The following is a 26,446-nucleotide window of genomic DNA, read 5'->3' on the forward strand; positions in this document are numbered from 1 at the left end:
GGCACTATGCCTTCCCTGGCCTTCACGTCATCTCCATAACCAGATGCATCCCATTTCTGAGAGACCACGTCCAGGTGCCAGGCGTGCAGTGTGCTGGTGGCTAAGGGCTCTGTGTCACTGCAAATCTTCAGAAGCCTGTACTTACCACTCCTGGTGAGGTCCTGCTGAGTGAATGCAAAGAGCAGGACCCACCTGCTGGTGTCGACATCTTTCTTCCAAGAATTAACATCATTTTCCTTTCCAGAGCAATACAAGCTGCTGAGCGACCACATTGAGCAGATGGCCACTGAGTAGGCCGTGGGAGGTTGCCCAGAGTACCCTCCAGGAGGACTGAGGGTGCACACCCCTTTCCTGGGCCAGCGACTGGCTGTCACCCCACCTGATGACCCTGCATGACATCGGCAGCACCCAGAGCCACTCCACGCTGCCCTAGAACTAGCAGTTAGAAGAATCCGGTTGCCTGTCTCCCCACCTCCCTTTTGCCTTGTCTGCTCCCCCTATCTGCGTGCCAAAGGGTCCCTGGGATTACATGGCTAAAACCAAGGTGACTGCCCGTACTCCTGAGTGTCAGGCCTGTGACATAAGACAAAGCAGGAGGAGGAGGAAGGAGAGCAGGGCCGAGGCAGACACAGGGCAGTGCCTGCTGCAGCCTCCTGAGGAGGAGAGAGGGAGAGGGTGGGGTGCACATGGGGATGCAGATGGAGACATCATGAGCTGGCCCACTCCAGAGACATGAGGCAGGCCCTGCTGATAGTCTGGGACATTCTTCTTCAGCAGTGGGATGGAGTAGGGGTACGCCCACAGTCAGCGCCCCCAGGGCAGGCCAGGTCAGTCCGTGGCTTCGGCTGGCTCTGTGCCAGCTCCCCACCCTGAGACAGGAACTGGAGTCACTGAAACTGCTGGGAGGAAGGAGACACTTCCGATTTTAGGGAGGGGAAAGAGCTCGGTGCTGGGGACCTCCTTCCCTGGCTGCAGAAGGGCCCAGTCAGGGGGGTGAGCGCCCCGGAGACCTGGCAGGATCTGAGCGGCTGCTTTAGAATCATACCAGCACCGAGGTGTCGGTGTCAGACCACCCGAAATGTGCCTGGTCCACTGACAGCTTCCTTCTGAAGCAGAGAGAGTCCTGCCACTCTCCCTGGGAGTAGCATGGGCTGTCTGCCCCATGAAGCAGCATTGGAAAGAGAAGTTTCTTCAGTAGTTGCAAGGCAACCACCCTTTTTAAAAGCAGACACTGCTGTCCTGTATTTCAAGGAAGACAGGAAAATCTGTCTGTGTGACAGGCAGCCGGGCAGAGGCAGCTTCTGGTGGCACCTGTGTGAGGCTCGTTAGTGGAGCAGCCGTGTGCCCTCCACCCCCGGCAGCCTTGGGAAGGCACCTTCCCCTTCCTCCTTGGCCCACGCAGGCTCTGCAGAAACCCCCTGTCGTCCTGCATCAGGTGCCTGGGAACCCTGGCTTTTCTCCCTCGGTTTGTACCGGGCACCGCTGACCAGCCCCAGGACTGACGTGTGACGGCAAGCATCCAGCATGCAGCTCCCCTGGCGTGAATATTTCCCGTCAGTCTGGTTCCCTCTGCCTTGGCGCCTTGCCCTTGGGCTCTACCTTTCCTGACATCCTCCCCTCCCATTCCCTTCTCTACCTCCTCGCCTCTCGGTCATCACATTATGGTCTCCTCTTGAGCACAACAAACCATGCCTGGTCGTCGCTACCCGGCCAGTGCTGGAGCGCTTTTCCTCATGGGATGCCTCCCTGGAACGTTCCAGAGACGAGCATGCACCAACTGAGCTGTAGCACACGTGTCTTGGTGAGGATGGGAGAGGCGACGTGAAGTGTGGTGTGATCTGAGCGTGCAGCTGTGCAGCTTTGCCAGCCAAAGGCTGGATCCTGAAGCTCTGCTCGTTTTTATGATGGTGTCTTGTACGTGTGTGCACGTGTGTGCATGTTTTGGGGGGCGGTCAGCCTGTCTGGCAGTGTCACCAAATAAAGCACAGCCGTATTGTTGGGTCAGGTCCCACAAACAGGAGGTCCCCCCAATTCCATGGCCAGTGTTGGGCCCCAGGGTTAGCATATGTATCTACTGAATGCATTTCAAAGAAATAAGGTCAAATTAACAGGTATATGGACCCCTCCTTCAAATAATGCTAAAAGGCTCAGCCATGACCCAGACTCCGTCATGCTCCCCTACCCATCTGTAGAATCAGGGCCACACAGGGGGTCTGTCCGAGACCCCCACTGGGCTCTCCCCTTAGCTGCAGAGTCGTTGGCTTTGTCATTTCTTACTCGTTGGTTGAAATACGTTAGGACTTTACTGTAAGGTGCCCAAAAGACTTATCCTTGTGTATGTGAGGTATTTGTATAGAAGTTTGGTTCTACTTTCTGGAGAGAGCCAAGTGGGTCCTGAGGTCCATTCCCCCAGGGAGGGGCCTGCAAGACCTCGCGGGTTTTGGAAGGAAGCACAGCTGTAACTTCTTTCGGCTTTTTCAAGCACTTTAACTTCAAAAATGACCTTGAGACTTTTATTCCTCCATGTAGGCCTCTTGGAATAGCAGTTAAAGGTGGAAGCAAGGGCCACTTTGGGTTTTCTCCCCTCCCGCTCCTTGTTCTTTTGGATCTGGCTGGGAAGAGCGGGGTTGGTCAGCCGCCGGCTGCTGCCAGAAACGTGAGCCCTCCTCAGAGGGCTTGATGATGGCTTGCCGTCTCCTGGTGGCAGCCTTAGAGTGCCTCTGGCCAGTGTCACCTGGAGGAGTACCAACCCTGGAAAGAAGGCTGGCAGCTTGCTCTGCTATTTCCCTCTGTCCTTGTAACACTGTCTCTTCCCTCAGGGGCCTGGCCGGAGCAGACACAGGACAGTCTCAGAGATCCTAGCATGTGGAGAGGTGCCACCCTGGTGTACACACAGGGACACTTTGGTGTGAAAGCCCCTCTAGCCCTTCCTGTAAACTCAGGAACCAGAGACTCAGTGCAGGAAGGGTCAGATCATATCCTAGAAGAGAGTTTCCCATCCCAGCAGGTAGGGTGTCTGAAGCCGGGAGCTCTGAAGGCTCACCCTGATGCAGTGGCATTTCAGGTTTTCTGCTGCCTGTCCTCTGGGGCTGTGTGAATCACAGTGAGCCAGGACAGCCAGTCCTCTCAAATAAAAAGTTCCCTGCACGGAAAACAGGATGATGTTGAGATGCAGCTTTTGGAGGAGAGGTCAGGGTGGTGCTGAGGGAGACAGGGAAGGAGAATCCCAAGCAGGCCCCACGCCCAGTGCAGAGCCCGACACGGGGCTCCATCTCATGACCCTGAGATCACGACCTGAGCCAAAATCAAGAGTCAGATGCTTAATGGACCGAGCCACCCAGGTGCCCCACGATGCAGTTTGGTATGTGTTGAGCGTTTTTTTTGGTAGATGTGTTAGAGAGGCCACGTTGATATTCAGATTGCATCTGTTGTATGTGTGTGCATGTGTTTAACCAAAGGAGGAGAACCGGATTCTGATACTCTGAGTTATTTGTACAGTGAAATGGAGTGATCTATGATTTTCCTGTTGCCAAAAAGGGGGGGGGGATGCTAAGAAGCTCCTACATTACCAAAAGGAGGACCAGAAAGTGCCCATTTCCTGAGTTCTGCACCCAAATTAAAACCTAGGATGTTCAGGTTAGCTGGTGAGCCCACCCAGGCAGAGGTGGACAGTTAACTTGTCCCGCGGAGCACCTGGTATTCCAGACTCCTGATGTGGGAAGCGCAGCGTGGATGCCAAGAAGAAGTTTGTGTGAGGCTCCGTCTCGCCCCGGTGACCACACCTGCCAGTCAGGGCCGCAAGCTGAAGGCCTGACCTTCCTGTGCACCGCGGCAGCCTGACGGTTGGCTTGTATTTGGGGAGGATCTAGGTGGACCTGTGAGGTTGGATCAATTTATTACCAGATTACCTAAAACTGCAAACACGTGGCAACTGAGTGGGGGCAGCCGAATCCTTTGCCTGGCACAGTGGAGAAGCTTGGGAAGGATGGTCTGTCATCCAGAGGGAGGGGGCAGGAGTGGGGAGCCAGGCCAGCCCAGCCTTGGGGGAGGTGGGTAGAGCGCTCAAGCCAGCCTAGGCTGCATCCTTCTCTACCCATGTTTAGTCATCGACCAACCTGTGGGGTGGAGCTCCCTCCTGTCCCCAGCACCCCACCCCACCCCCCCACCCGCCCCGGCCTTGTAGTCCTGAACCATTGCTCCCATGTCTCTGCTGCCTCCTCCCAGCCTCATTTTTCCCTTTAGGACTTTTAGCGATCAGTTTCACCAAAAAGGGAATTGTACTGGCTAGAAGCGCCCCAATTGAATAATGTGCATGGTTCAGACCACGGGCAAGGCCACCCAGGCCATGTGTCCCATACGTCCTAGTCATCATGGGGCTGGGAATAGGGGTGTGTTGGTCACCAAATAATAGGTGGAGGAGTCGTTCTCATATTCATATTCAGTAAATGCACTCGATGCTAAGGCTGTCCTCTATGGGGGACTCCGGTGGGGCCTCGTCGGTGCCCCTCGTTTTCCCTGGGCCCGAGAGTCACATACTCCTCATGAGGACCGGCATGCTCTGTTCCCTGGGTGCTGGCCTGTTTTCCCGAGTCGACCAGAGCCCAGCATGGAACCCCACCCCAACTGTGTCCAGGGGACTCACATGTCTCCAGGATTCGAGTGGGGCTGCACTCTCCATGTCGGGGCTCTTGGTGACTCATGGGAAGGGATAAACTAATCATTTCTAGAAGAGCGTCAGGATGGTCTGGGTTTGCCCGTCTTCCCATCACTTCCACACACGCCTGCTGCCGGGTGTCGGGAGCTGGGAGAGAACTGGTATCCTCACCTAATCCACAGGCTCCAAGGCTACCAGGCAGAGTCAGAGCAGAGCCCTCCTTTGCTGCACTGGGAGTGGTTTGCACTTTAGGTAAAAGGGACCACCTCTTGGTAAATCCCTTTTGACCCAGGGGTCAATCCCAGAATTGGGGGGGCTGTACCTCTTCCCTCCTCGGGCCCGATGTGTGTTCCTGAAAACAGGGGAAGGCACTGCGGGCTCCCTCCCCACACGTCAGCTCTCACGGGGTGGGGTCCTGACCCCTGACCCCTTCTGTGCTGCAGACAGGGTGGGTTAGCTCCCTCTGCCCCTGAGGTCACCAGCAAGCTGGGGCTGTCACTTCTGTGAGGCGCCTTGAAGAAGACAAGCCAAACCTTTGAACATTAGGAAATGCTAGAAATTCAGACAAGAGACATATGTCCCCTTAAAATATGTAAATGTGCTAGAATAAGGTCAGTCTGCCGCCTTTGTTATAAAAACCGTGGCCTCCCCTGGGGCCTTCGGTGATGGTTTACACGTGTGCATTGTGCTGTTTTCTCCCTCGGCCAGCTGGTCGTGGACCTGAACTTGCCATTGCCACACCCAGACCTTGCCCTTAGGAGCCCCCAAAGTAGAGTTGCGACGCCGGTGTTGTTGGTGTGACAATTATGCAATCCTGTGTCCCGCTAGGTGTTATCCTACAAACAGTATTTTAAGGCTGAGGAGGTTTCAAGGTGGAAGATCTCAGAACAGTGCTAAAATCAAAACTGTTTTCCTGTGAAGAAAAAAAATATATGTCTCTATATTGCACCTCAGATTGTCAGAAGGTGGAAACTTAAATACATTATCTTTAAAAAAAAAAAAAAAACTGGTCTGTTTCATTTTTGTGTTCACGTATCCATAAGGACTTCTCACAGAATTGGCAATCTTCTCAGTGACGTAAGCGGGTTTTCAGAAGAAAGCTTTGGTTTTGTTTTGTTTTGTTTTTTTTTCTGGGGCCAAATAGAGGCTTTTGCCATTTAGGCTGAGCATGAGGGTCTTGTCGAGATGGGTGTGCGTCTCGTGGAAGTACGAGGAGGAGGAGGAGGAGTGCCCCTCCAAGGGGCAGCCTGGCCTGCACGGGGCTCTGTGTTGGTGGAGTGGCCCCTGTGGACTGGTCCTCAGCCCGGGCCCCCAGATCCCTGCAACCCCTTCTGCTGGGGTCCTCGCCTGCTCTTCCCCTGAGCCCTCTGAGCCCAGGCCGCATCCCTCCTGTGTTTGGGGGGCTTGGGGTGAGGGCTGTAGGTGGAACCCAGTTGCATCTCCTACCTGACCGAGGTGGGGTGCCTTTACCCGTCCTTTCCGGTGGGGTTTGACAGGCGTGCTCTGTGAGATGGTGCTCTTTCTCATTTTCTGATTATAAGAAGTCGGTAGGCACCTTCTAAATCTCTGGCCTAAAGGACTGAGGGAGGTGAATCTGAGGAGCAGTGAAGGGCCTGGGGAAAGGGCAAGGGGGGTCCCGGGGGCAGGGTGGGGTATTCTCCGTGGGGGTGCCTGGCCTCCATGCCCCCGGTTCTCCCACCCAGTCTGGAGAATGCCACCCCCTCTTTGGCAAATGTAGAAGGACAGACTGAGTGGTGGATGCTCCCATCCCCAGGCTGTCACATCTGACTCATCCTCTGGTGCTCGGGGGACTCCACCAGCAGCGGCAGGCCAACCGACGGTGGGGTTCGGAGGCAATTATGTGGAAGGAGAAGGATCCCCTTAGGGCAACAGGGACCCAGAGGACCATGGGGCAGGGTGAGGTAGCCCTGGGAAAGAGGCCAGGTCCCGTTCCACCCCCCATCCCCCCCCCAACTACCAAATAATTCCTTGAGTCTCATTTTTACGTCTGTAAAATGAGAAGGAACTTAACCACCTGCCCTGGGTGGTCCTGCGAGAACCAAACGTGGCATACACAGACCGCAGAGCTCCCACTTACAAAAGGCAGAAAAAAAAAAAAAAAAGACCAGACTTTTCTGTCTAAATTTTACAGGAATACATTTAAAACACCTTACTCAGAATTCGAAATTCACAAAAACTCAATTTAAAACTTAAACGGTGTGGGGATCCCTGGGTGGCTTGCCAGTTTGGCGCCTGCCTTTGGCCCGGGGCGCGATCCTGGGGTCCCGGGATCGGGTCCCGCATAGGGCTCCCGGCATGGGGCCTGCTTCTCCCTCTGTGTCTCTGCCTCTCTCTCTCTCTCTCTCTCTGTGTCTCTCATGAATAAATAAATAAAATCTTAAAAAAAAAAACAAAAAACAGTGAAGCCTTCGATGGTGTTTCTCTCTAGGTTGTACCCTTCCTCCCTCTGACCGTATCGAAGTGTTGAGGGAACACCACACTGTCTTCTGGACAGGATGCTGCCAAACTGATGAGTCGCTTAGCAAAGCCAACCAGATCGTCTGATTTGTCCGGTTGGATTTTTGTGTTTTGATAGAAGCATTTGTGTGCCTCACCCTCCAGCGACGGCCACTGTCAGTCTTCTCTGCCGAGGTGTCTGCTACCCGTTTTTGATGGGGTGGCTTGTCTTCTTATTGACCTACGAGAGTTCCTTGTATGTTTTAATTTTTTTATTTTTTTTAAATTTATTTATGATAGTCATACAGAGAGAGAGAGAGGCAGAGACACAGGCAGAGGGAGAAGCAGGCTCCATGCACCGGGAGCCTGACGTGGGATTCGATCCCGGGTCTCCAGGTCGATCCCGGGTCTCGCGCCCTGGGCCAAAGGCAGGCGCCAAACCGCTGTGCCACCCAGGGATCTGAGGAGCAGTGAAGGGCCCGGGGAAAGTTCCTTGTATGTTTTGAATACAAATCCTTGGTCGATAAGGGTTTTGCAAATATTTTCTCCCAGTCTATGTCTCGTCCTCTGGTTCCCTGAACAAAGTCTTCCAGGGAGTAGGAGGCTTAATTTTATAAAGTACGCGTTACCGATTTGTGTGTGTGTGTGGATAGTCTTTGGGGGTCTTGTGTTAAAACTCATCCCCAAACCCAAGGTTATGTAGATTGTCTTTTGTATTTATTCTAGAATGGTTATAGATTTGCATCTGAAATTCATCTCTGGACAGTTCTGCATGAATTTTGGTGTACATTGTGAAGTTTGTAGCTGCATTCATTTCTTTCCATATGGTTTCTGGTTAATTGTCCCTTAACTGTCTTTGGATAAGACATGGGATATTTGGCTCCATTCGGTTTGAATTTCAACACTTGGAGGATTCCACAGGCCAGCCGGTGGCCGCTAACTGTGGCTGGTGACCCTGGCACCACAGCACCACAGATGCTCCTGCTCCCCAAAATCCTGCTCCCCTGAAGCAGCAGCTCCCATCTTCCTGTGCTTGGACGAGGCTCCCCCTCACCAGGTCATCGGTCCTGACCAGGGAGTGGTGTTGGGTGCTTTCTCTGTCCTGCGCAGACACCCGCACAAGTCTCTCTGACCAGCAGCAGGTGAGCTCGCCCTCAGGGAAGAGGGGAGAGATAGCCAAGCATACAGAGGGAGAGGGACCATCCCAATCCGCTGGTCCAGAGAGCCCCCCAAAAGTCACGCTCCTTCCACCCCTGTCCACCCCACCACCCACCTCTGCCTCTAGGGCCCCAGAAGAGAGAAGCTCTGAATCTTTCTGCTGCTTCCCAAGTGGCCATCCGCAGAGATGGTGGCGAGGAAGGCGCTGGCTGAGTCCAACCCTGGAGTTAGGAACCATTGGTCTGTTTGGTGCGCTGGGGTCAGAGCAGGAAGGGATGGGCACCTACTGTGTGCCGGGTGCCACCAGGCTGCAGGACCACCAGGTGAATAAGTGAGGCTGCTTTTCTCTAGAAACTGTCAGTATGATTTGGACACAGCTGAGGTTGAAGAAGATGTGCATTTGTGCATGCGCGTGCCTGTTTGTGTGCACACACATATGCGTGTAAAAGTATGAGATACAACCTATGGCGTAAAATGTGATGACATGTAATATGCAATACAATCTATATGTTTTATAAATCATTATGTAGAAGATACAGAACATTTTTTTTAAAGATTTTGTTTATTTATTTGACAGAGGAGAGAGAGCAGAAGCAGGGGAGCAGGAGCAGGAGAAGCAGGCTCCCCACTGAACAGGGAACCCAGTGTGGGGCTTGACCCCCAGACCCCGGGATCATGACCTGAGCCAAAGGCAGACACTTAACCTGAGCCACCCAGGTGCCCCAGATATAGAATGTTTTCATTACTTTTGGAATGGGTGTTGCCCCTGGTAGAATCAGGGTGGGCTTCCCCAAGGATGTGCCACGGAGCTGGATTTGGTGACTAAGAGTCACTGTGATGAGGATGTTAATCCTGCAATGATCCCATGAAGGTTTCGTGTTCTGTACTGTGTCAATATGAAAATCACAGTCTCACCCCCTACCCTCCATCCCCCTAGACCTCTGTGATGTGTCCTTGGTCCCAAGGTTATCCCTGCACATCATGTCCACGTGTTAGGGGTGACTCACATCCCCCCAAAACTCATATGTTGACATCATAGCTCCCAGTGCCTCAGAATGTGGCCTTATTTGGAAATAGAATCTTTGTAGATATAATTAGTTAGGGTGAGGTCACACTGGATAGGGTGGATCCGTACTCCAATAAGACTGGTGTCTGTATAAAAAGAGGGAATTTGGACAAACACACACACACACACATACACACACACACACACACACGGAGAATGCCATGTGGGGATGCAGACCAAGATCAGAGTGCCGTGTCTCCAAGCCAGGGGACGCCAAAGATGGCCAGCAGGCGCCGAAGGCCAGGGGGAGGCCTGGAGCAGATCGTCCCTCATGTCAGGAGCAGCCCACCCCGCCTGCTTCTAGATCTCGGACTGCAGGCCTCCCTCCCAAGCTGCTGCGGGAGAGTAAATTCCTGTTGTTTGAGCCTCCAGCTTGCGGTGCTTTGTTACAGCAGCCCTGGGAGACTAATCCACCCTCTTCACAGCATTAGCAGAGGTTTAACCCCTCAAGTCCCCAGGTCATAAGCTGCAAAATGAGACCCAGTACGACTCAGGTTACGACGCACTCCACGTTTATTGAGCACCTATGAGGCACCAGGCACCATGCTAAGCCCATGGATCCCCAGAGTGACGTGTGAGGTGAGCGAGATTGCCCCTGTTGTGCGGACAAGGAAACAGGCTCAGAGAACATGAGACTCACCTGGGGGGGTGGGGGGGATGCAGCGGAGCCCCCAGCCCACCCCCAGCCCCTATGTTTCAGACTGGGGAGCTCTGGCCCTCTGGATGGGGCGTCTGCCCCTGCCCCGTGAGGTCCTCCACGGGGTCCTCCTCCGCAGAGTGGTCCGTGCTCTCCTCCTCCTCTCCCCTCTGGCTCTGTATGGCCGTCTGAGTGCTCTGAATGACACAGCAACAGCATCAGTAATTACAGGGGCGGCGACAAGTGTCTGCAATTTCTAAGAGCTTCCTGGAGATTGGTTCACCTAGTACTCCCCACAGCCCTGCAGGTGAGGGGGGCACTGTTATTAGCCTTACTTTGCGAGGAGGAGTCTGAGGCACAGACAGGTTAAGGAGCAGTGGGTTCGGACCCAGGTGGCCCAGCTGGGGGCCATGCTGGCTTCACTGCCTAGAGAGGATTATTCAGGAAGCCTGCCACCTCCACTGTGGGGTAAGGCTCCCCCTTGCCCCCCACTCAGTGACTAAACCTCTTCTGATGGGCGTGAGGCTGCTTGGAGTCTTTATTTGTCTCATTTGGTTGAGACTCAGAGTCCTGCAGGAATACGGATGCGCTTTGCTGAGCTCCTAGGATAACACGTACCATATGACTTTCCTAAAATATGAGAAATTCAGACTTTTGAAACCTATGGGCCCATGGGCTGGGAACTAGGAATGACCTGCCCAGAGCCCCTGCTTCTCAGTGGACACACTTCAGGATGCCTCCGGGGGGCTCTCAGGACACGCAGTGGCTGCCGCGTGCTGGGCTCTGAGCTACGGATCACCGGCTCGGACTGGCCGGTCCAGGTCGGACCCCGGGGCAGGTCTCCACACTCCCCGAGCAGAACCTCGTGGAAATCCCTGCTCTCAGATGGCCCTCGTCACAGGATGAACACTCCCAGCCCCAGTGCTCACCTGGCCAGCGAGAGACCACGGGACAGTTGGGGAGGGGGTGGTATCCTTGAGTGGCCGGGCATCGTGATGTCCATAAACCCCATGCGTCTTGGCTCTAAAATCCTGCCACGGAGAGACCAGGGCCAGCTGTTTCCAATCAGGAAAGAAAGGAAGGGGTGTGGGAAGGAAGGAGGGGACGGAGGCGATGCACAGCGGGCACTCCCAGAACCTCGACCTGGCCCAGGTCCTGTGTGGGAGCTTCCTGCGATCTACACTAGCCCGCTAAGTGGGCGTCAGCATCTCATTTCATAGACGGGGAAACAGGCCCAGGGAGCCTACGTAACACATCCATAGTCACACAGGAAAATTAGAGATTGCTCTTGCCCCTAAAAGAATATCGTAGAGATAAGTGGGCACACCAGAGCCTATCTGGTCTGCATTTAACCTCATACGGTGGTTTTAAAGCTTACCCACAAGCTGGAATACAGTTCCCTTCCCCTTGAATACATCCTTAGTGACTGACTCACTTCGAAGGCGTGGACTGCGGCCGAAACGACGCTAAATTACCTCTAAGATTAGGTTATAAAAGGCGATACGTTTTCTACCTACCTCTGTCACAGCATACTGGCTTTATTTTTTTATTTTTAAAATATTTTTAGGAGCGGGGGAGGGGCAGAGGGGAGAGAGAATCTTAACCCCACCACAGGGTTCGACCTCACGACCCTGAGACCCTGAGCTGAGCTGAAACCAAGAATCAGACACATAACCCACCGTGGGGCGCCCCAGGATGCTCGCTCTAGACCAGCTGTGGTGCTGCGAGGAAGCCCCCCGCCACCTGGAGAGGCCTCGGGCAGGCAGGCCTTCGGGCTGCAGACCCCTGAGGAGCCAGGCAGGGCGGGCTTTGTGGCCCGAGCTCGGAAGAACCCCGTATTTGGTCTAATCCTCTGCTCTCACTGTCTTGCAATTCTTAATAATCGTTGAACAGAGGGCCTACATTTCCATTTTGCCTGAACCCTGCAGACCCAAAGGCCGGTCCTGAACCCAGAAAACAGCCATCACCCGCCAGACGCGGGGTAGGAAGCCTCATACATGACTCCAGCCCCAGCTGCCAACTGAACACCCAGGAGATACCCATGAAAGAGCATCCAGCGGAGCCACCGACCCCGAACCAGAGGATCATCGCAGCAGCCCAGCTGCTGTGCAGCGAGGGGTTTTACAGGTCAGCCAGCGCCTGCTCCATTTGCAGCCACCGTAAGCCCTCGTCCGCACCCGAACGGCAGCAAGCCTCCGCCTGGGATGCTTTTTGTCACTGTTGACTCATTTGCTTGTTTTTTAAACACCCAAGTCATGGTGAAAATGTTGATATTCCAGAAAGATAGAATTGGGAAAATTCTCCACCTCTGGTTTTGGCAGCCGGGGGCAGATAAAGAAAAGAATTCATCAGCACGAGTCTGCGAAACTGTAACAATCGCAAAATGCTGCCAATAAAAATTGCTCCTATGAGGATAACCAGAAGCAAACAGAGTCGGAGTCCCGTACCGCCAACTGGCAGGTGGGGCATCTGTGGTGTCCCTACCTCCAGGTCTCTCTCCAGGTCATAGCTGTCCAGGCTCTGGAAGGCGCTGGAATAGACCTCCACCGCTTTGGCGTGGAAAACCATCTCAATGGTGACAAAGTCGGAAAGGATTTTCTGTGGGGAGAGAAGCCCGAATCACGCAAGCGGCACTGGCCCAAGGAGAGTCCGGGGTCACCTTGAATGTGGAGCAAATGGGCGGGTGGGGGTAGTGTTAGCTGTCCTCTGGGGCGGGTAGGTCCTAAGGCAGTGTCACTCTGCTCAGCAAGCGCTTTCGGGGTTCCTACGGCATGCCTGGCTCCAGTGAGGCCTGCTGCTGTGTGCCAGGCCCCATAATGTGTGCCAGCACCCCTACTGTGTGCCAGCACTCCTACTGTGTGCCAGGACCCCCTACTGTGTGCCAGACCCCCCCCTACTGTGTGCTAGGCCCCCTACTGTGCACCAGGACCCCTGCTGTGCGCCACCCCTACTGTGTGCCAGGCCCCCTACTGTGCGCTAGGACCCCTATTGTGTGCCAGGACCCCTGCTGTGCACCAGGACCCCTGCTGTGCACAAGGACCCCTACTGTGTGCCAGGACTCCTACTGTGCACCAGGACCCCTGCAGAGCGCCAGGCACCCCCTGCTGTGTCCTGGACCCCTGCTGTGCGTCAGAACCCCTACTGTGTGGCAGGCACCCTCTACTGTGCGCCAGGCATCCCCTACTGTGTGCTAGCACCCCTCTCACTGTCCACCAGGCCCCCCCTACTGTGCACCAGGGCCTTACTGTGTGCTAGCACCCCCTACTGTGCACCAGGAACCTCCCTACTGTGTGCCAGCCCCCCTACTGTGTGCTAGCACCCCCCACTGTGCACCAGGAATGCCCCTCACTGTGCACCAGGCCCCTCTACTGTGTGCCAGGCCCCCCTACTATGTGCCAGAACCCCTACTGTGCACCAGGCACCCACTACCATGTGCCAGGCCCCCTACTATGTGCCAGCACTCCCTACTATGTGCCAGGCACCTCCTACTATGTGCTAGCACCCCCTCACTGTGCACCAGGCACCCCCAGACTGTGCACTAGGCAACCCCCTGCACTGCGCACCAGACCCCCTGTGTGCTAGCACCCCCCCACTGTACACCAGGCACCCCTCTACTGTGCACCAGGCAACCCCCCCATTGTGCACCAGACCCCCTACTGTGTGCTAGCACCCCCTCACTGAGCACCAGGCACCCCCCACACTGTGCACCAGGCCCCCCTACTGTGTACCAGGCCCCCCCCTACTGTGGTAGCACCCCCTCACTGTGTGCCAGGCACCCCCCCCACACTGTGTACCAGGCACCCTCTACTGTGCGCCAGGTACCCCCTACTGTGCACCAGGCACCCTCTATGGTGCTCCAGGCCCCTACTATGTGCCAGCACCCCCTACTGTGTGCCAGGTACCCCCAACTATGTGCCAGCACCCTCTACTGTGCACCAGGCACCCTCTACTGTGCTCCAGGCCCCTACTATGTGCCAGCACCCCCTACTGTGTGCCAGGTACCCCCAACTATGTGCTAGCACCCTCTACTGTACACCAGGTACCCCCTACTGTGCGCCAGGCACCCTACTATGTGCTAGGCCCCACCCTACTATGTGCCAGCACCCCCTACCGTGCACCAGGCCTTCACAGAGACTCCCACTTTGCGTTGGGCCCTGGCAGGACACAGGCTTGGGGCGGGGGAGGAGCCTGCAGTCTGGGAACACCCCGTTTCCCATAAACTTTGGAACTCCCTGGCCAGGGAGGCAGGCTCTGAGGAGGTCTCCAAGCCAGCACAGGCGAGGAAGGGGAGAAGGGCCAAAACGGGGAGCGCCTGCCTCCTGACTCCTGCCTCCCTCCTGCCCCCCCAACCCTCCAAGCCGACCTGGTGGTGAGCGCTGCAGCCCAAGAGGTGGGGCCTAGGCCTTCTCCTGTCACTCACTGACCTATGACTGATCCTGTCTGAGCCCCCGTGTCTCCATCTGCACGGCGGGGCCCAGAGTGGCCCCAGTTCACGAAGCCCCCCCGAGATTCAGTTACCCAGTAGCTCTGTCTGGCTGCCCTGAATCAGCACCAGCCCTACCTGGGGGTTTGTGAGAAATGCACGTTCTCCAGCGCCCCCAGACCCACGGAATGGGGCTCCAGGGTGGACCCATCGCGGGGTGGTCTGCGTGTGAAGCAGCCCTCCAGGAGCTCCCTGACCCACGCTCGGCTGCGGGAAGGCCGGCCCGGAAGCGTTACCCACGTGCTTTTACAGGAGCCGGAGAGCTCTCCTGTGCTTAGGATCATTTTATTAGAAATGTGACCTAAAACTATACACTGATAGTCATTATCTCAAGTTCTGCGTTTTTTCGCTTTTAAAACTGGGAGAGTTCTTCGGGGGGGATGGTTTGGAGAAATGCCTCTTACAAACCTAATCCCCAAAGTCTGAAAGGTGCCTATTTTAAGCTGCATGCGCTTCTTGGCCTCTAACTGTGCCAAGAATCTTGTCCTAAACCCTTGCCAGCACCCCGCTTGCCAGGGCCCCGCGTTCAGGCCTCATAAACATCAGGTGCTGAATAACGGTCTGCTGGTACTTTTAGGTCCTGCCCGCAACGTGGATGCTTAAGCGCTAACCCCCACAGGTTTCTCTCACTTGTGCATTCATTTACTCGCCCATTCACTTCCCAAATATTTACTGAGTACTGCTCAGCGCAGGCCCGGACCCAGTGCAGGGACCCAGCGGGGGACACGACACACAGGCGCCACGTCATGTCCCGTGTGTGACTCACGTGGCACCAACAGGCGGGGGGCGGGGTGGGCAAGTTGCCCCCTACACTCTTCACCCCGCGATGATTGGCATGTGTCATGGGTCTTCCCCAGGGTATCAACTCCATGAGGACAGGGGCCTTGCTTCTCTGACTGTGGTGTCCCAGCGCCAGGCACAGTGTCTGGCACATAGTAGGTGTGTATTCAACATTTGTTGGGTTGATGAGTGAGTTAAAAATACAATTAACCCATCTACCCTGGGATAACTGCCCCCAGGGGGCGCAGAGCCATGAATTAATGTCAGGGATGGACTGAGCTGGGGCTCCCGGTGAGTTTCCCTGAAGATGAGGTGTTAACTTGACGCAGAGTGAGGGCAAAGCCTTCCTGGCAGAGGGCATGGCCTGTGCAAAGGCACTGAGGTGTGTCGGGGTTTGGTGCCCTGCAGCTTGGATTGCTGCGTCCAAGATAAGGCTGGGCTGGGGCTTCCCGAGGCTTGGGGAGGATTTCTATCTTTATCTTTAGAGTAAGGGGGGTCATGGGAGGGTACGTAACCCAGGAGTGATAAATGGCAGCCGCCGTTTGTGAGACCCCTGGGACTGTAACGTGGGTGCGGGGGGTGCTGAGAGTGGGTGCAGGGATCTCCGTGACCGGCTGGGGCTCCAGGATTCTGGGTCACACTGTGGGGTGGAGTGGGGGAACGGGGAGGGGGGGTGGAAGGAGGAGGCACCTGTGCCCCCCCACTCCTTGTGCCTAACCATAGCTTACTCAGTCAAGGGCAAAGAAAGAAGGAGGAAGTCAGAGCAGTGCTGTGGGTCCTTGTGTGGAAAGGACGGGGATTTGGGGTGGTGGTGGCAAAGCCTGCCAAATTCTCCTGGTGGGAGCTGGGCCTGGGTGCTTAGAGGCAGGGCCTTCCCCTGCAGCCAGGATTAGGTCAAGATTAGGGTGGGAGTGAATGGGTGACGGGCACTGGGTGTTATTCTGTATGTTAGTAAATTGAACACCAATAAAAAATAAATAAATAAATAAATAAATAAATAAATAAATAAATAAATAAAAAAAAAAAAAAAAAAAAAAAAGATTAGGTGTCCTGGGAGCCCAGGCTCTGAGACCCGTCCGGGCAACTGGCAACACATGCTCACGTCCACACATCTGTGCTCACAAACACCGTATGTACACATGTGCATGTGCGCTCACAGGTTCACACACAGATCTGCACACACACGTGTGTGTTCAAACACACACTCGAGGCCAGAGTACTTCCAACACTGGGCCGCCCACACCTACCTGTAGGTCCTTCAGCTTCTGCTTCTGGAAGGTGTCGATCATCTCCTCCAGCTGGTGGGTGGTACGACTGGCATCCACTGAGGCCCTCTGCACACTTGTCTCTGCCTGGCTCCAGAGGCAGGAAGTGTCACGGGGCGGTCCGGGCCTTTACACACTACTCTGGATCGTTTCCCATTCTCCCTTTGGGTCATCTCTCCTGCCTCATGGACCTCTCTTGCCAATTTGGTCATCAGAGGAAAGGCCAAGCTGGACCATGGTGAAAGGGCCAGGCGCTGTTTGGCCAGACCTGCTTACTGGCTGTGTGACCCTGGGCCGGTCACAAAACCTCTCTGAGCCTCAATCTCTTTGCCTGTAAGCAGGGGACAGTAATAATACTGCTTTGCAGGGTTGTTGAAAGAATTAAACAGTGGGCACCTGCTGAGCTATTACTATAAAGGTGTCCCACCTTTGATAATAATTCCTGCGTGTGGAATGTTTTTAGGTAATTAATTTGTCTGACCCGACTGGTCACCAGGCACACGGAGAACCTGGAATTTAGAGTTAGAGACCGTCAGAGTGGAGTTCCACGTTTGCCCCTTGCCTCCCCTGTGTGACCTCGGGCAGGTCACCTTTCTTGGCCTCAGTTTCCCCATCTAGACAGTGGGCATGAAGCTAGAGGTGCCCACATCCATTGAGCATTCAGTGAGTAGGCCTGGTAAGGAAGTGGGGCCTTGGAGGGGGTGACTTGCTGGCTTGCTGAACAGTGTTAATGAGGGGACACACTCAGGTCTCCTGACCCCCCAGCCCACCGCCTGCCCTGCACCTTTGACTTGCATCCTGAGCGCACAGCTCTGCACACACCTGCCCAGGTAAAAGCTCACCTCGTCGTTCCGTGGGGTCATTCCTCACCTGCCATGAGCCTCTGCCTTCCCCCCACAGACACGGGGCACTCACCTGGGTCTGAGAACGGTGTGGTTAAGGAGCCAGGTTAACCAGCAGCCCCTACCCAGGGGACACCCGCGACCAATGGCCACCCTGGCCCAGCAGTCTCAGGCCCACTTCCAGGAAGGATACAATCATTTGCCTGTCCGAAGGGGACTTCTGCCTCAGTTTCTCCAGCTTTTCCAATTGTTTGATCTCGTTCTTCTGGACTTGCTTGAATTTCTTGATCTCGGCCTAAAGGGAAAAGGAGGGCCGTTTCCTGGTTGTCCCGGCGGGCCAGACCCCATCAGGCAGTGCCCCTTGCTCACCCGTGTCTGCTTGATGTGCGCCCCATAGAGTTTCATGGGGTGGATGACCTTGGTCTCCAGCCTCTCGACCTGGGGGAGCGTGGACAAGCAGAGTCAGAGCAGATGGAACCAGGGGGTGCGTGGAGCCGGTGTGGGCTCCAGCCTACATTCGTAGAGTGCTGCGTGCACACCCGTAGCTGCATGACAGGAGCCCGTGGCGGGGGCGTGGAAGCACGAGACACCCTCCCTCCCCGCTTACGGTTGAGGATACCTGCCTGTGCTCACGGCTCTACCTCCCCAAGGCTCGGGCGATCCGTTTCATCTCACGAGCCTCGTTTCCTCCCTGTAAAATGGGCATAACGGCCGTGCCCACCAAGGGTTTCGTGACAGTCCTTCGGGTGCCACTGCCAATTCAGTTCTCCAGCCCGCCTTACCGTCCCCACTGCGGGGACTAGTAGGTGCACTTGGAACATGAAGTAGCCCGGGATTCAGAGCTGACTGAGCTGAGAGCCCTATGCAGCCCCCGAGAGCACAGCAGGGTGTATGAGGGGGATGCCTGACGCCCCTGAGTCAGTCCCTGAGAGTCAGACTTAGGAGCCTCCCATCCCTTCCCCTGGGCTCCTTAAAACCCTGATTGCCAGTCACCCCCCACCCCACCCCAGGGGTTCTGAATGAGCAAGTCCTCAGTGTGGCCCAAGAATTTGCATTGCTAACAAGTCACAGGTGAGGCTGAGGCCTTGAGGACCAGTGGCAGGGAGATCCCCTGAAATTTTGGCTTGCCAGATGCTCCAGGAGATCTAGAAGCCCCACCAGGCCCCTTCCTTTACCTTGTCAAGGCTTATGACCCTGCTAGGGTAAACACAAATCTTAAATAAATAATAATAATTCTCCCAGGAGTCAACTTTTAAAAATAATAATAATTTTCCCAGGAGTAGAAAGGAAAAGAGACTTTCCCCCTTGCTTTCCTTACAGCATTTTCTTTTAGAAAACCTGCAATTGTAAATCCCTTTCTTCTGTCCCTTTGGGACTCATGTAAACCTTTCTAAAAGCTAAATAAGATTCTTGATGGTTTACAAGCTGGGAATGGCAGGCGTGTCTTTGAAACGTAAACATCGAGGATGACAGGTCTCTAGGGAGTTTGCTCAGGTGCCTGGTTCCAAGCCTGTGAAGACCTGCTTGTTACAGAGAGAAGTTTTACTCTTCCTTCGGAGAGAGGCCACTCACTGACACAGGTGGCCACCCTGTCACCAGGTGGAATTAGGAATGGTGGGGGGACGAATGGTGCCATTAGTCCTGCGTCCTGAGACGGTGAGTATGGGGTTGTTTCTGCCTGGCTGTGTAGAGGAGTGAGGTTTTTTTCTTTCCTTTTTTTAAAGATTTTATTTATTCATGAGCGACATACACAGAGAGAGAGGCAGAGACACAGGCAGAGGGAGAAGCAGGCTCCACGCAGGGAGCCCGAAGTGGGACTCGATCCCGGGTCCCCAGGATCACACCCTGAGCCAAAGGAAGATAGATGCTCGACCACCGAGCCACCCAGGCGTCCCCGAGGCAGGGAGGTTCCTGTGTGCCAGCCCCTGTGCACTGCCTGCAGTGTGTGCTACAGTCTGGTTTCATGCTTATTCCAAAGAGAAGCTGGTTGGTTCAGAGGACTCTCCAGGGCTGGCAGGTGATTTTTATTTTTAGCTCTCTCTCTAACACCCTGCTGCCTCCTCACCGCAGCCGCCAGGATTTCTCTGGGTCCTGGGCTCCGGGCATGTGCCTCCGATCTGGGACTCCTGGGGCCCACAGCACCGCCCTCAGGCTGGGCTTCCTGGGGTCCTTGCCTTGTCTGGCTTTTGTCCAGCACCACAACATTTCCAGGCTCTCAGCCCCATGGCACGGGGCAGGGGCGTGGGGGGGTGTATGACCGGGGAGGGAGCTCTATGCGTGTCCACCCCTCACGGACACCTCTTTAAGAGACATGTGCACTAGCTGTGCCCCCTGCAGCGCAGCTCCAGCCCTCAGACCTGAGCCCAGCAAGGGGCCCGGGGTCCCCGTGGGCGCCCCCGCCTACCTCGGCCTGCCGATAATCCTGCACTTTGGCCAGGTCCTCAGCGAAGTTCCTCACGGTGGCCCGCATCTCAGGGTTCTCGGTGTTGGCGAAGTCGATGAGCTGTTTGACCAGCTGGTCGGCCTTGTCCCTCAGCCGGGCCGTCTTGCGGGTGTAGGCGGCCAGCAGTGAGCAGAACTGGCCAAAGTACTTCTCGGCATTGGTCACTGTGTTCTCCATCACCCGCACCTGGCTGTTCCTGGGGAGGTGGGAGCCTGAGAGGCCGTTCTGGGCCATGACACCGGGGCAGGTCGGGACAGCAACGCAGAGGTCACCCACCCATCACCCTGCACCTAGCTGGCCAGCTCCCTGCCCGGGGCCTGGTTCCATCTGATGATGCTCATGGTTCTATCAAGGCAGATCTGGGAGGCCAGCCAGGTCGCAGGCTGGTCAAGTGGCCGGCAGGGATGCAAAGGCTGCTCTGGCTCCAAATCCAGCCTTACCCTCCCTGGGACCCTGAGCGGGGCTTTAGCATCTTCCTGGCAGAGTTATTCATCCTAGCTACAAGGGCCCCTCCCTCCAGAATCCCCTGATTCTGCCTCTACCTCCCACCCTGACCTCCCTGAGCTGTTAAAACTGTCTCCCTTTTCTGAGCCCTGAAGGTTGTTAAAAAATGAATAAACTTCTTTGGGAGGGCCAGGTTTAGGTTTACAGAAAAATTAAGTGGAATTAAGCTCCTCAGAGCACAGGCGGTTTCCCTATCATTAGCAGGGGCTGCGTGTTTTGAGAAGGTCGAGTCTGCGACCTTCAGAGGAACCAGGCACCAAAATAAATGGATAAGGGGCAGGCAAGCCCCAAGGGAGCGTTGATAAAACCTGGTCAGAGAGGGTGTGGTCAGGGACCATTCCACGGGGGCTGGGGTTGTCGTCTGGGGGGCTCTGAGGCACGAAGAGAGATTTTGCAGGTGGAGCCGAATGAGGGAAAGAGGGGATGGATCCTGTGAATTTGGCTACCCCAGAGCTGTGGGCAGTAATGCCAGAGAGAAGAGGTCAGATTCTGGAAGCTTCCCTGGCCTTCCCTTGACCTTGAGGTGGGATGAGGGGGGATGGAGAGCAGCCTTTGCCACCACCCGCCCCAGGAGGCCTGGCTGCCCCCATCTCTCTTGCTGCATCAGCCCCCCAAATCCTGCCTCCTGTCCCCTCCCAGCCAAGGCCAGCGCAGGCCACTCACCTGGAGAGAACAATGCTCATTGCGACGGACGGGGGGCACCAGCTGTCCTAGTCTAGAGGAATAGGACAGGGGCCCAGGGGTCCGGCAGGCCAGGCCGGGGAGGGGAGAGGCTGGCGGGGCAGGGCGCAGCTGTGTGGTCCCGGCTCTAGGGACGCTGCCACCTGGTTGCCAGGCAACGTGGCCACCCACAGCCACCCTGGGAGGAGCCCCAGCTGGTTGCCTGGCAACGTCTCCCCAGGCCAGCCTGGCTGCGGGGAGGGGTCCCAGAGGACCCCAAAGCCCCCCTCCACCAGTACACTTCGTTTGACTGGATGTTCTGTGGAGCCAGGCAGTGTGGGGGGGTCCAAGGATGCAACAGAGATGGGATTCAGGGCAGCTTGCGTGGGGCTCAGCCTGCCCGGGAGGGAGGGTCCTTCCTAGCCATGAGGGGTGCCGCCCTGCCTCCCCCCAAAAGTCTGGGAGTGGTGGGCAGGGTCCTGGGATACCTGCTTACTCGGGAGGGAAAGCACAGAGTCACTCTGGGGGCGCCTGAAGCCATGTAGCTGAATGGAGGTGGCGGGACACCAGCCCAAAGGGACTTTTTAACATTTCCATCATCATTTTATCATTTTTCCCCTTCTTTATAAAAAACAGTTCTTGCTCATTGTTAGAAAAGTATGAAAGTACGACACGGAGAGAAAAGCCAAGACCACGCTTAAGAAATCATGCTAAAGGGGCACCTGGATGGCTCAGCGGTTGAGCATCTGCCTTCAGCTCAGGGCGTGATCCCGAGGTGCTGGGATCGAGTCCCGCATCGGGCCCCCTGCGTGGAGCCTGCTTCTCCCTCTGCCTGTCTCTCTCTCTCTCTCTCTCTCTCTCTCTCTCTCCATCTCATGAATAAATAAAATCTTTAAAAAAAAAAAGAAATCATGCTAAAGATACAACACATTTTGCAAAGGGTAAGATGTATTCATTTCATGGTCTGTACATTTTACCTAAAGAAGTGTGGAAGTGGCAGCGACGACGTAGGAGACCGGGTGGGAAGATGGACCAAACACACACAGCAGAACGTTGGCAACTGTTGCTGCCGCGGCTCCCCGGGCGAGTCTGCTCATTTGGTGCATCTGGAAGCTAAACGCGGGCTCTCATCCCAGCCCCTAGCCCTGCTGTGTGACCTTGTGCGGGTCGCCTCCCCTGGAAAATGGGATCCTGACAATAGCTCCTTGGCTCGTCCTCCCTCGTTAGGAGAGAGAAGTCTCTGGAGTGAGGCAAAGGGGACAGGGCAGGGGCCAGACGCCCACTGCAGTTCCTCGCAGGCAGGTGAGCCCGGGGTGGTGACTCCCTGTGCTGCTGCTGCTGCCTGGCCGCGCCCTACGCTGCCCTGCGCCTTGTGCTCCCTGCGGGCCCTGGGCGATGCGGAAACACCCTACAGAGCTCCCCACCTCCTCCCACCCCGGTGCCCTGAGGCTCTTCCCTGCAGGAAGCCGGGAGCGCTGGGGTGGGGGCTCCTGTACCCCTGCCCTGTGCAGTGCACCTGGTCACATCCCTCTCACATTCTTGGCTCCCTTCACTCTTGGCGGCTGCACTGAGTAGAACAGGGTCCCCCCACCCCGGCCAAATGTCCCCCTAGAACCTCCGGAAGGGATCTTATTTGGAGAGAGGGTGAAATTGCAGGTGGAATTAGGTGAGATGAGTCATGCTGGAGGACTGTGTGCTCTGGTCCAACGACTGATGTCCTCATAAGAAGAAGAAGCAGAGACCCAGGGAGACAGTCGTCTGGCACGGGGGCTGAGACTGGAAGGGTCTTGCCCCGGAGCCCTCAGAGGGAGCTCGGCCCTGCCCACCCCCTGATTGTGGACCTCTGGCCTCCAGACTGTAGGATAAACCTCTGTCGTGTTAAGGCCCGTTTCAGGATGGCAGCCCCAGGACACTTGCACGTCCCCACATGCTGTGTCCTCCTGTGTCCAGCCTCTCTCCCTCACTAGGGGCTGGTGACCTGCCTAGTTTCCTCTGACGTCACTCTGACTTCACACCTGCGCCTTATACATTTGATTATCTCTTTGGCTGATGAATGCCCTCCTGAACAAGCCTGGCGGAGAGCCTTGTCCAATGTGGAAGAGGCACCTTTGCCCTGGGTTCTGGATCCTGTCCCTGACCAGACAAGCCTCCTGCCCTGTGTCCCTGTCCCTCTTGCTCCTTCCTGCCAGCGTCAACATGAGCAAACCTCTCCTCCTTATGGAGACATGCTCCCCGGCTGACTTCCCCATCCCTCCTCGCTTTGTGGGACTTTGCAAACAAGTGGCCTCTCCTTGCTCTCATTTCTCTACCCTCCGTCTCTCTCTTTCTCCCTCTCCCCGTCTCTATCTCTGTGTATCTCTCTCTCTGGCATCATCAAGGACTCATGCAAGTAACCCCCAGGGTAACAGCGATGCCCAGCACCCCCAGGGCCCACCCTTGGAGCCCCGCTCAGCCCCCTGCACAGCCCTGGTCTTACTCCTCGCACACTCAGAGAACAGACTCTTTCTCTTACAAAGGGTGGGCTTTCCCAGGGCGTGATCCTGGAGACTCGGGATCGAGTCCCACATCAGGCTGCGTGTATGGAGCCTGCTTCTCCCTCTGCCCGTGTCTCTGCCTCTCTCTGTCTCTCTCTCTCTCTCTCTCTCTCTGTCTCTCATGAATAAATAAATAAAATCTTAAAAAAAAAAAAAAAAGGATGGGCTTTCTTTTAAAAATTAGGAGTTGGAAACCAGGACAGCATAATGTGAGACCAGGAAATTTTACTTTAAAATACTTTAAAATTGGGATCCCTGGGTGGCGCAGCGGTTTGGCACCTGCCTTTGGCCCAGGGCGCGATCCTGGGGACCTGGGATCGAGTCCCACATCGGGCTCCTGGTGCATGGAGCCTGCTTCTCCCTCTGCCTGTGTCTCTGCCTCTCTCTGTGTGTGTGTGTGTTGACTATCATAAATAAATAAAAATTTTAAAAAATAAATAAAATAAAAAAATACTTTAAAATTACTTAAAATACTGGAAAAATGCTTTAAACATTCCTGCTGACCAACTCCTGGTGGTCAGATTTCTTTCTTTTTTTTTTTTAAAGATTTTATTTATTTATTTATTCATGAGAGACACACACAGAGAGAGAGGCAGAGACAGAGGCAGAGGGAGAAGCAGGCTCCACGCAGGGAGCCCGACGTGGGACTCGATCCCGGGTCTCCAGGATCAGGCCCTGGGCTGAAGGCGGCGCTAAACCACTGAGCCACCTGGGCTGCCCTCTTTCTTTCTTTCTTTCTTTCTTTCTTTCTTTCTTTCTTTCTTTCTTTCTTTCTTTCTTTCTTTCTTCTTCTTTCTTTCTTTCTTCTTTCTTTCTTTTTCTTTCTTTCTCTTTCTTTCTTTTCTTTTCTTTTTCTTTATTTTCTTTCTTTCTTTCTTTCTTTCTCTCTCTTTCTTTCTTCTTTTCTTTCTCTTTCAGATTTTATCCATTTATTCATGAGAGACAGAGAGAGAGGCAGAGACACAGGCAGAGGGAGAAGCAGGCTCCCTGCGGGGAGCCTAATGAGGGACTCGATCCCAGGACCCTAGGATCACGCCCTGAGCTGAAGGCAGACGCTCTACCACTGAGCCACCCGGGTGTCCCATGGTGGTCAGATTTCTGGGTCAGCTGCCTGGCCCTCAGAGCATCCCACCACCCATCAGACGCCCAGGTAGGTGTTGCCCTGAGCCTCACCTGGTGCACATGGGCAGCCCCGATGTCCATGCTCTGGGGGCCTCACACCATCCTCAATCCCTCCATCACTCACTGGTCTCAGGAGAAAAACTAAGCTTCCCGAACTCCACCTCCAGACCCCAGCATCAGCTTCTGCAGGGGGAGGGGAGTGTCCAGGCTGCTCAGTGGAGTTTGGACCTGTCGGCACCCCCAGTCCCACGAGCCAGCTCCTTAGCCTAAGTCCCTCCTCTGCCTGAGGGACTGACTCAGTTTCCCTGGAGCCCCCAGCTCTTCCAGGATGGGGAGACGCTCTTGAGCTCTGCAGGCCCCTGCCCTCCGGGAGGGGTGTCTGTGTGGTAGGCAGCGGCCACAGGAGGGCAGCAGAGACCCCCTCATGGGGACCTCCGAGCCAGCGCAGGGGTGCGGCGAGGCGGGGGACCTGGAAACCCGGGCGGGAAGCACAGCCCAGACACCACCACCGCCTCGACACGGGCGGCAGGGAGAGCGGCCGGCGGGTCGGACAGGAAGGGCCACGTTTGATTCCCATCTTAGCAACTTGAAGGAACTTTGGAAAATGAAAACCACCTTCTCGTAGGGCCACGTGGAGACACCTTGCGGCCGGAGAGGGAACAGCTAGGGGACAGGGGGCCGCGGGGCTGCAGGGCCCCTCCCGCCCCCTCCCGCCGCCTCCCCACCCCACACCCCTTTTCAGGGGCAGGCAGGTCTGAGTCCGGGCAGAAGTTGAACACACCTGCTGGGGACCGGGGTGTAGAGCCCCTGGGCTCCGTCTCTCTTTCCTGTGAACCACGAGAGGGATGCACATCCTGACCCTTTGCCCAGACTCCCACGTGCACCTGCAAAGAGCAAGGACGTTCTCCTGCAGGCCCTCACCTGACTGTCACACCCAGGAAATCCAGGGACGGGGGTGGCATCACACGTCCCCCACAGTCCCAGCCCCGGACCGCAGGCTTTCCTGCTGATCTGGGAGGGTTTGCAATTCCTGCCCGAGGCTGCTTAGTCTCCTTACAATGGGAACTGCTCCTCAACCTCTCTCTCCTTCAAGACTCTGACTTTTCTATTTTGTAACTTTTTATTTTGAAATAATTTCAGTGGTACAGAAATCCCGCAAGAAAGAACGCTTTCACCCAAATTCCCCAAATGTTAACATTTTCCTGAGTTCGTCTCACCGTTGTCTCTCTCTTTCTGTGCGTGTTTTCTGATCCACTTGAGAGCAAGTTGCGGACCCGACACCCCCAGACCCAGACACTTCGTGGGTGTTTCCTAAGAGCAGGACAGGCCTCTTACGTAGCCACAGTACAAATGGCGAAATCAGAAAACTAACACGTATTATTATGTTCTATTATCTCATCTACAGACTTTGTTCAGAATTCACACTTGTCCCAATAATGTCATTGTAGGAAATAAGCAAACATAATTTTCTCCTGCTCCAGGATCCAGTCCAGGCTCACCGGCTGTCTTTAGCTGGCCTGATTCTGACATCTTTGTGGCTGCTGGGCCCGTCGTTTTGGGGAATGTTGCTCCATTTGGGGTCATTAGTGTTTCCTGGAATGTCGGGTTTCACACTTGGGAGGAGCGCTCAGAGGTGGTTCTGGGCCTGGGCTCAGTCGATCCTCTCTGTGGGATTCGGTGCTGCTGAGGGTCCCCTCCACCCTGGCTCTGGATTGCTGGTAGGGATGCCTACCTGCACGAGGACATAGGTTCTTGCCTCATGGAACCTTCTATCCAGGGGAGTTGGGGGGGGGCCAAGTCCAGGCTCCTGGCTGGGGTGCAGCACAGGCCAGAACTCCTCA

At 55.4% G+C, this 26,446-nt stretch overlaps 2 protein-coding genes across 5 annotated transcripts in view; one reads left to right on the plus strand and one right to left on the minus strand.

Moving 5' to 3' along the window:
* KIAA0513 (KIAA0513 ortholog) overlaps positions 1 to 2,017 on the plus strand; it is a 59,529-nt gene extending 57,512 nt beyond the window's left edge. For all 4 annotated transcript variants that reach the window (XM_072819489.1, XM_072819492.1, XM_072819491.1 and 1 more), the window contains one exon: positions 245 to 2,017. In XM_072819489.1, coding sequence (XP_072675590.1) covers positions 245 to 294 — 50 coding nt within the window. In that variant the 3' untranslated portion in view covers positions 295 to 2,017. The remainder of the gene's footprint in view (positions 1 to 244) is intronic.
* Positions 2,018 to 9,838: 7,821 nt separating this feature from the next.
* Positions 9,839 to 21,126, minus strand: CIBAR2 (CBY1 interacting BAR domain containing 2). The gene is made up of 9 exons (XM_072819495.1): positions 20,953 to 21,126; positions 19,747 to 19,981; positions 17,712 to 17,780; positions 17,536 to 17,637; positions 16,808 to 16,809; positions 16,483 to 16,591; positions 12,457 to 12,570; positions 10,902 to 11,003; positions 9,839 to 10,169 (listed from the first exon to the last, which is right to left on the minus strand). Exons 1-9 carry the CDS (start codon positions 20,970 to 20,972, stop codon positions 10,032 to 10,034), a joined length of 891 nt encoding a protein of 296 aa, XP_072675596.1. The 5' UTR covers positions 20,973 to 21,126; the 3' UTR covers positions 9,839 to 10,031.
* Between the last annotated feature and the right edge of the window lie 5,320 nt (positions 21,127 to 26,446).

This window comes from Canis lupus, chromosome 3 (genome assembly GCF_048164855.1).
Source record: "Canis lupus baileyi chromosome 3, mCanLup2.hap1, whole genome shotgun sequence".
Lineage (NCBI taxonomy): Eukaryota > Metazoa > Chordata > Mammalia > Carnivora > Canidae > Canis > Canis lupus.

Coding starts and splice junctions, on each gene's coding strand:
- CIBAR2 (XM_072819495.1), bottom strand. CDS start 20,972: ATGAGCATTGTTCTCTCCAG. Junction 17,781..19,746: donor AGGATTATCGGCAGGCCGAG/GTAGGCGGGGGC, acceptor ACGCTCCCCCAG/GTCGAGAGGCTGGAGACCAA. Junction 10,170..10,901: donor CGTGGTCTCTCGCTGGCCAG/GTGAGCACTGGG, acceptor TGTGTCATTCAG/AGCACTCAGACGGCCATACA.